Here is a 9,531-nt window from a genome sequence, read left to right on the forward strand (position 1 = left end):
GGAGAATGCAAGTTTCCAGCACAAAGGACTTAACAATTCTTACATACTGCCTGACTAAAATCTTTACAAACATTGACTATATTCTATACAAGAAACACCTAACAAGGGTAAAAGGAGAAACATAATCCGTTAGTCGCCTCTTACGACATGCTGGGGAGCATCGGGTAAATTCTTCCCCTAACCAGCTCAGACAAAAGCCCTGGATCAGAGGCCTCTGGCACTACTAGCAGTTCAGAACACAGTGATTCTACCGACAGTGATAACCAAAAACTTGCCGACGCTGTTGATGCCCCAGTTGTGCGGAGGACTTTCAGTTGCCTGCAAGAGTCTCTGCAAGGGTTCTTGTTCGGTCCTTCCAAGGAGCTGGAGGACTATCTGGTCAAGATTGTGTCCACGCCCAGAGATTTTGGCATCTATATTCATGATGTAAGTTGATAATGGGTGTGTGAGTGGATGTGTGTGTGGGTGGGTGCGTGTGTTCAGTCTTTTGAGCAGGATATCTGCCAACAGACAGGTAAACAATCTTTTTATGGCCAACTTAATTGCTTTCATGTGCCTATACTTCATATAAAAATGTGTCCTGCTTTGAATGTACATAGATGGGTAGATAGACAGACAGACCACAGGCACCAGTTTACACTGAGTGGAAGGAATGGGTGCTGGTGGGTGGGGAGGGGGGGGGGGGGGGGGGGGGGGGGGGGTTGCAGTTCTCCTGCCTTCTACCATGTTCTGTGAGACAGGTACACTTGTAGACAAACAAGATAAGAATGCTTAGACAGATATAGATTGCCAGGCAGGTTCAATAGACATACATGTAATCCATACACTTTTTATTCTAGGTTATAACCGCTCGTTTTGTGGGTGTAGGTTTTGAATTAGGGTTTTGATTAAAATAAAATGGTTTTGTATATTTGCAGCAGTTCTATCCATCGTTAGTGGAAGGAGTGATGAGATACAGGGAAGGCAAAGAGTTTACCGTCAAGAAGATTATTCACCACTCAGAGAACAAAAGCTGTGGCGTCTTTCTCTGTGCTGACAACCGCACCAAAAATCAGTTTGTCTTGAAGAAGGTAATTTGACTTTAACTGTATTATATATATTTTTCATGCCTGTGAGTTTGGGACTGTGTTTTAGTAATGTGTTGTTTTTGGTTGTTGTGTGGTGTGTCTTAGTGAGTGTTTGTGTCTGTGTGTGTGTGTGCATATGCACAATTAACTGTGTGGGTATGTCTGTTTTGGTATCTGTGCTGATTAATTTAGTATACATGTGTCCCTGTTACCAGGAATGGGTTTCATTGTGCTATACTAAATGTTTTCAATTTTGTCAGAAAGAGTATGCTGAAAGGCTTGGGAACCTCTCGCCCCCCCCCTCCCCCCTCTCTCCGTCTCTCTCTATCTCTCTCTCTCTCTCTCTCTCTCTCTCTCTCTCTCTCTCTCTCTCTCTCTCTCTCTCTCTTTGATCACTTTGAAAAAAAACAATGAATAAGACGTTGCTGTTTTTGCTTTCAGATAAAGATGCGCAACAGAAGACTGATAGGCATCGAGTTCCTGACTCAGCACAACAAAGCCTTCCTTCCTAAGATCTATGGGGTCTACAAGGAAAGGGACTTCATCCACATTTTTGAAGAATTCATTGAAGGTATGGGCTGCTTTCTTATTTTTATGACCCCCCCCCCCCCCCAACTACCCCTCATCCCCCCACTCCACTATTATGCATTCAAATGGACAACAGTTTCTTTGTCTGTAGATGCAAATGTATTGCCCCAGAAGCCTATCATAATAGTATTTCATCCACTTGTGATTGCCCTGATATGCCATTCAAGCACCCTTGTTCTTAGGTCATGATTCAATTCAGTGTTTTCTGTGAATTTATGTAAGCACCTTCAGCATTTTTGTTTTTAGTTAAATGTCTTGTTTACCATTATCACTCTCTTTAATTTGACATTGTGTACAGCAAGAACAATTGGAGGAACATATTCTTACTGAAATTATTAACACGTTTCTGGCTTCATACTCCTGTTACCTGTTCTGTGTCAAGCTCAGTGACCTTGTGTCTGTATAGTATTTCGCAAAGAAGCACAAGGCTTGAGGAGTTTAGCTAGCTTGAAAATGTTGGTAAATGATCGTAGTAGATATCATGTCTATAATCCAGGGAGACAACTCTTGTTGGACTAAAAATTGTCTGGCCCACTGGCAACAGACAATGCTTGGGTTTGTATGGATTGTGAAAGAGTGACTAGGCCTACTCTTGTATTTATTGAGGCAGGCACAAACAACTCATATAAACCCGGCACACTTATTTCTGGAATTCGTTTATTGCCTAATAAGGATTATGTTCTTCATAATGTGAATTCTGTCATTAATGTTCGGAAATAACTTTGTCGGGTTTGTATGGATTGTGAAAGAGTGAATACTCTTGGATTTATTGAGGCAGGCACAAACAACTCATATAAACCCGGCACAATTATTTCTGGAATTCGTCAATTGGATGACAATGATGATGATTTTCGTAATGTGAATTCTGTAATTTTGTGTACAGGTGGTACACTGCTGACCTGTGATTGGAACCTGGCCCAGGTGCGACAGTTCGCGGAGACCCTGCTGTCTTCGGTCCACTATCTACATATCCATGACCTAGCCCATTTTGACCTCAAAATGTGAGTTATTTTTGAACATCATCCAAACCTGCAGGCAAAATCTTGATAGGATTTGAACTAAAATGTAGTTTTACTTTGTTTCACATGAGCATTGAATTGAAGTCAATTTTGTCAGATAGTGTGATTTTGAATGATCGGCATTTGAAGAATTATCACTGTATAACAACCGGCACGGTTGGCCTTGTGGTAAGGCGTCCGCCCCTTAATCGGGAGGTCGTGGGTTCGAACCCCGGCCGGGTCATACCTAAGACTTTACAATTGGCAATCTAGTGGCTGCTCCGCCTGGCGTCTGGCATTATGGGGTTAGTGCTAGGACTGGTTGGTCCGGTGTCAGAATAATGTGACTGGGTGAGACATGAAGCCTGTGCTGCGACTTTTGTCTTGTATGTGGCGCACGTTATATGTCAAAGCAGCACCGCCCTGATATGGCCCTTCGTGGTCGGCTGGGCGTTAAGCAAACAAACAAACAAACAAACACTGTATAACACATTTCAAAATGTGTGAAAAAATATACTTGTTATATTGAGACATGTTTTTTCTGAAGGCGGGATAAAAGAAAAGCGAACTGCTTCCAGATTAATGATGTATACAGTCTGGACTTGGACAGTGTAGCAGCTAGCTTGGGAACTGAAATAACCAGAAGGGAAGACAGAAAATGTGCTGTTAAATCAGAAATCCATGCAGTAGATTGTAACATGTCAACCAGAGTTAACGTGCTTGGGAAAGAAGTTGAATTTTGTCTTGAAATACTTAATTTATCTTGATTTTTGCTCTCATCTTCAGACCAAACACAATGGTGCGAGATCCAGCTTGGGAAGAAATTTGAATGTTGTCGTGAAATACTTAAACTTATCTTGATCTTTGCTCTCATCTTCAGACCGAACCTAATGGTGCGAGATCGAGCGGACCCTGAATCTTTGGTTCTGATTGATTTCGAATCAGCCAAGCACCCACAGTATGCCTTCCAGAAAGGAGGTAAGTTTACTACATATTTTTGACATTTTGATCCTTCACTGCTACTGTGCTAGCCACCAGGATGAGTGTTTTCATCTTCTTTGCACATGTCAGTGCAGATTTGATAAAGTTAGTGTATGTGCCATTGGATGTTGTCATTTGTTGTTGATGTTCTTGTTTTTGCGCGTGATCCACTTTGTGAATCTTGATGCCTCTTTCAAAGGGACGTTAAAAAACACCAACCAATCTTGATGCCTCTTTCAAAGGGACGTTAAAAAACACCAACCAATCTTGATGCCTCTTTCAAAGGGACGTTGAAAAACACCAACCATTCTTGATGCCTCTTTCAAAGGGACGTTAAAAAACACCAACCAATCTTGATGCCTCTTTCAAAGGGACGTTAAAAAACACCAACCATTCTTGATGCGTCTTTGTTTGTTTGTTGTCTTTTTTTTTATGCGTTCATTTGTTTTGTTTTATTTTGCTTTTTTTTCTCAGAACCTTTCTGATGCTCATTCATTTTTGTGGTGGTCTGTAGGCTATACAGTTTTCTACTTGCCTCCTTGGTTCGACACCCTCCTGGATCTGAACTTATACCATCCTGTTCTGAAGACGGCCGACCTGTGGGCCATAGCCTGCGTCATCATCTACTTCTTGCTCCCACATGATCGAAGTGACGTTCAGGCGCGCAATCGGGGGGTCTGGAACCAGGCCATGGAGGACATAAAGAACGAGTGCAAGACCTGCACCGAGAGCGCCAAACACAGCAGGCAGATCTGTGACGACTGCAAGAGGGACGTAATGCTGCATGTAAGTGGTTAATGTTGTTTGTCTGTGCAGGTATGTTTTTTTGGTGTTTTGTTAAAACAGATTTTTATTGTTGCTGAGGTGAGAGCGAGTGGAGGAAGAGAAATGAAGACATCAGTATGAATGACGGGACTGAAAATCAATGCAGTAACTTGGACAATGTCGGATTACACCTTAAGGGCACAGTAAGCCTCCCGTAAACCATCACAGATACGGTCAGGCTTTTACACACAGTACAAACACTCTTTCATTTAAACACTCACCGATTGAGAACATCCTAGGTGCCCTCCGTAAAGAACGAACAATTTTCAAAGAATTTATTTTTGCGTGGTTTATCTTACCCCTGAGCCATCGTGAACCCGTGTGATCCAGTTTCCCTTTTTCACAATGTAGTCGTCAGTTAGTCATTTGAATGCGACTCGATGTGAGCTTATTTACAATAGCACGTTTTTATGCACGAAACAAACGGCTGTGGTTCACAAGAGCTCTAGCGATGGCTTTTGACTGTTGAGAGGAACGGCGATATGCATAAACCGTCGTCTGCTACGACCCTTGCGTGACCCTGCTTCCGGGCTTTTCTTTTTTCAAACTTTCACAACTTCGAATTGTACTGATCTTGTCTTGATGAAAAAAGAATTCTTTTATGATTAAAGAATGTTTGTGTAACAAGCTGTCAATTTATTATTTAGATTTTAAAAATTAGGTCTAGCGCAAAAACGCACCACGGTCCAAAAACATTTTGATAATCATCGATCCACGGCTATCGCCAGTTTACATCGATAGAATGAGACCCGAAGGAAAGTAACTCATGTTTGACCTGAGTTCAGGATGGGTCCAAAAAGTGTTCGAGACAATCTGCAAAATTAATTCTTTAAAACTTGCTCGCCGTCTTTACGTAGGGCACCTAGGATGTTCCCGTTTGGTGAGCGTTCAAATGGAAGGGTGTTTGTACTGTGTGTAAAAGCATGACAGTATCTGTGATGGTTTACGGGAGGCTTACTGTCCGGGCGTGATTTCCGGTATTGAATATTCATAACAGCCGTCCAGCACCAAAACGAGGCGCCATTGTTGTAGAGGAGCAAGTCCACGAAAATGAATTCTTTGAAAATTTCTCACGCTCGACAGAAAGCAGCCAGGATGTTCCCGTTCGGTGAGCGTTCAAATGGAAGTATGCTTGTACTGTATGTAGACGCTCGGGGAGCTCTGTGATGGTTTACGGGAGGCTTACTGTGCCTTTAACATAGGAGGATGGGTTGTCTTGGAATACCATGTCTTTTTACTCCTTTCATATGTGTTTCCTCAGTTTTGCTTTGAATTTACTGAATCAAGACCAAGTGATGAAAAGCAAATCTCCTGGGAGAGATTGACAGGGTACAGTACAGTAGTTGACATTCAGGAGCAAACACATCCTTATTGTACTACAATTTTCCTGACAGATAAAAAGCAATGGTCACCGGATTCTAGACATCCACCTAGGTCATCTGATGGACTCGAACATTGATGACCCTGACTGGCTGGCTCTGCGACAGGTGTTACAGTACCTGACGGACACCCGCAACATTAAGGAGATGAACATCGAAATCGCTCTCAGCATGGTCAAAGGTGAGGGATTGTGTGGCTGTCCTCAGTGGCAGAGATACTGTTTCTCTCTGTGTCTTTTTTTCGCTGAATGCTCTAATTTTAGTATAAATCTATTTGTTCTGTTAAATGTTAACACTGGGGGGTCAGCTCTTGATTTCTCATGGTGGTGTTGGAGTGGCTGTGTTGTAGCGCGCTGGATTTGTATTCAGTTGGCCGCTGTCAGCGTGAGTTCGATCCCAGGTTCGGCGGAAATTTATTTCACAGAGTCAACTTTGTGTGCAGACTCTCTTCGGTGTCCGAACCTCCCCCCGTGTACACTACATTGGGTGTGCACGTTAAAGATCCCACGATTGACAAAAGGGTCTTTCCTGGCAAAATTGCTTAGGCACAGTTAATAATTGTCTACCTATACCCGTGTGACTTGGAATAATAGGCCGTGAAAGGTAAATATGCGCCGAAATGGCTGCAATCTACTGGCCGTATAAAATTTCATCTCACACGGCATCACTGCAGAGCGCCTAGAACTGTACCCACGGAATATGCGCGATATAAGACTCATTGATTGATTGATTGATTGTTCTTACAATTACGGACGAAGGGAGGTCAATCTTTAAATGGAATTTTGGGACTTTCAACAGTTTCTTTTGTTTCACTTATATCTTGATAATTTTTGTTACATGCATATTTTTAATTTGTTTCAAACCCCTTCTCTTGCCTTTTCTCTCTCCCACCTCAGCCCCTAGATCTGATGTTTCAGAATCATGGATGATGTTTATCTTAACTCTGTAATTCTGTGTTGCAGGTCCTGTTGAACGCAAGTCTATCACTGCAGTCAAGTGCAGCAGCAATTTATAACTGCTGCTTTCTCGGCTACTCCTGGGAGATTCTCTTGAAGCAAATGGCAACTTGAACAGCGACTGAGCACACGGTAAATCGCAAGTCGTAATGGACAAGAATGTTGTTATTCTTCTTTCTTCGAAGTACCGTAGATTTGTTCTTGGCCATATTTTCGAGCTGTGCATTGTTATATTATGGGAGAAACACGTTTGAACGCAATTCGCAAAGAAATTTTGATCATTTGCTCCGGAACTGCAACATCGATTTGCGATAAAAAAAAATTCTGGCTCAATATGCGGAAACAGTCTGGTAGTGTCATATTTTTTAAATGGATTTGGAAGAATTGCTCATAATTTACATAGCACTCCGGCCCTGTTCTTTTTTTCGTCACACCCAAAACCGTTATTTGTTTTGGGCGACGCAGCATTATATTTATTTGTTCATTTGGTCAGTAATTTTTTCAGGGCAACAATCTCAAAGTGTATAAAACGGTAAATAGTATGAGACAAAGTGATGCATTTATGAAAGTGTTTGAATCACTGTGTAACTACTGTCTCTTTTCTTTCCTAATGTTCAGCTCAGTTTCCTTTTTTTCCTTTTTTTTTCCTTCTCCCTCTTTCTTTTTTCTTTTTTCTTACATTTTTAAAACAACAGCTCAAAGATAGGGTTTGAAAAAGAAAAAAAACAAAAAACCAAAAATAACCACACATTTAAACTTACTTCTTTTGCCCTAATCTTTTCACCTCTATCATGGACAAATACCAACAATGGACAATTTTATTAAAATATTTTACAATTACCATTATTCTCAGTCTATATGTGTCGCAAATCTAATTCTGAATTAAACATGCACACAATTTCTATTGGTTTCCCGTATTTGAATTTTCCCACACACATTTTTGCCACAATAATAAGTAAATTGATATAGTTTACTAAATTGTTTGACATACCAGGTGTTTTCATGTATCCTAACAGTGCTGTTTGAACATCAATTTTTATATTAACATTATACTGCTGAAATACCTTATTGGTTATTCTTTCCCAAATTGGATGTATAGCAGAACATTCATAAAAGAAATTCCACAAAATCAATCTTATCTGGACAGAATGAGCATTTGTTATTCATTCTAATTCCCATTTTACACAGCAAAATATTAGTCGGATATATGTTATGCAGTATCTTCCAGTGCAATTCTCTCAGTCTTGATTCTTTAGATACATTCCTTACGATGAGCCAATGCCATTTAGTTATTTCTATATTAAAATTATGCATCCAGAAATTCAGACAACAAGGGTTGTGTTCAGTTTTACTTATTAAATGTAATCTATAAGAACGTGCTGTAAATAACTCTTTATGGTCGAAAAGCAGAACATTGTTTTCATTGGATTGCATGAGCATATACGCCGGATATCTTTTCATAAACGAGGTAACAGCAGTCTTTACCACATTATACTCTAACATCAGTGAAGGATAAGTACCCACTTTCACTTTAATCTGTTCTAGGGATAACAGCCTGTTATTAACACATATATCACCAACTAATGCGATCCCACATTTAGTCCATTTCTTAAAAAATAACACATTATTTCGATACAAAATGTTTTTATTATTCCAGACTGTTACCAACAGTGGGTTCTCTATTTCTGTGTGGGTGTTATTCTCTGTCCAGACTTTTAGGGCCTCCTCCCAAAAAGGGGCCAAATTAACATGTTCTTTTTTAAATTGCTTCCATTTTACTTTGGCATGAAAACAAGTCAGGTCTCTACCCAGTTGAGAAAACTGCGCTATTGGGATGAATGACCATTTTTCCGTATCAGTAGCCGTATGTAGCTTTCTTATCCATTCCAGCAGAAACGATTGCTGCATAATTTTAATGTCGGGCATACACAACCCTCCTTTTTCAAAATCAGCTTTTAACACACACCTTTTAACTTTAACTTTACTGTCTCATAGTTATACATGTACCTGCGCCAGTTTTAAAAATAAAATCAAACCATTTATTACGTACAAATTGTCTAGTCACTTTTTTTTGGTAAAAGCAACCAAACAATAAATTGTGCATAAGTTGTAAAGGTTCAATTTTTGTGTGAAAACATATGCAAGTGCATTATTCATAAATGTTGTATATGCACACAACCCGGAAATATGAGCAATCGCGCATACTCTTCCATAAATGTCTGATGCTTGTTGAACCATGTAAGAGCCTGTAATGGTTGTTTTTCATCTCATCAGTTTTGTATACTGCATGTCAGAGTTGATGAAAAACGAATGGCCCATCATTGTTGGAGCTCAATTTTGTATTTTAAATGACACAAATAAACTTGGTCAGAACAAATGCTGAATGTGCTGGCTGTCTATTCCATGGAAGATCCCTCTCACTGTCTGTCTCACTCTCTATCTTTCTCTCTCTCTCTCTCCTTTCTCTCTCTCTCTCTCTCTCTCTCTCTCTCTCTCCTTTCTCTCTCTCTCTCTCCTTTCTCTCTCTCTCTCTCTCTCACACACACCCACACGACACACACAAACACACACATACACACACACACACATACACACACGCACGCACGCACGCACGCACACACACACACACACACACACATGCATACATACACAGTAACTATTCTTCAAATTACTACAACATAAAAAGTATAGTTACATACACGCTTTATTTTGTCTCTGTCTGTCTCACTCTCTCTCA

At 40.4% G+C, this 9,531-nt stretch overlaps 1 protein-coding gene across 1 annotated transcript in view; it reads left to right on the top strand.

The window, feature by feature from the left end:
- Positions 1–9,326, top strand: part of LOC138966462 (myosin light chain kinase 2, skeletal/cardiac muscle-like) — an 11,380-nt gene extending 2,054 nt beyond the window's left edge. The window contains exons 3-11 of the mRNA XM_070338716.1: positions 115–128; positions 186–426; positions 918–1,070; positions 1,509–1,638; positions 2,539–2,656; positions 3,534–3,631; positions 4,149–4,420; positions 5,854–6,019; positions 6,801–9,326. Coding sequence (XP_070194817.1) covers positions 115–128; positions 186–426; positions 918–1,070; positions 1,509–1,638; positions 2,539–2,656; positions 3,534–3,631; positions 4,149–4,420; positions 5,854–6,019; positions 6,801–6,853 — 1,245 coding nt within the window. The 3' untranslated portion in view covers positions 6,854–9,326. The remainder of the gene's footprint in view (positions 1–114; positions 129–185; positions 427–917; positions 1,071–1,508; positions 1,639–2,538; positions 2,657–3,533; positions 3,632–4,148; positions 4,421–5,853; positions 6,020–6,800) is intronic.
- Positions 9,327–9,531: the final 205 nt, after the last annotated feature.

The sequence above is a fragment of the Littorina saxatilis genome, linkage group LG5 (genome assembly GCF_037325665.1).
Source record: "Littorina saxatilis isolate snail1 linkage group LG5, US_GU_Lsax_2.0, whole genome shotgun sequence".
Lineage (NCBI taxonomy): Eukaryota > Metazoa > Mollusca > Gastropoda > Littorinimorpha > Littorinidae > Littorina > Littorina saxatilis.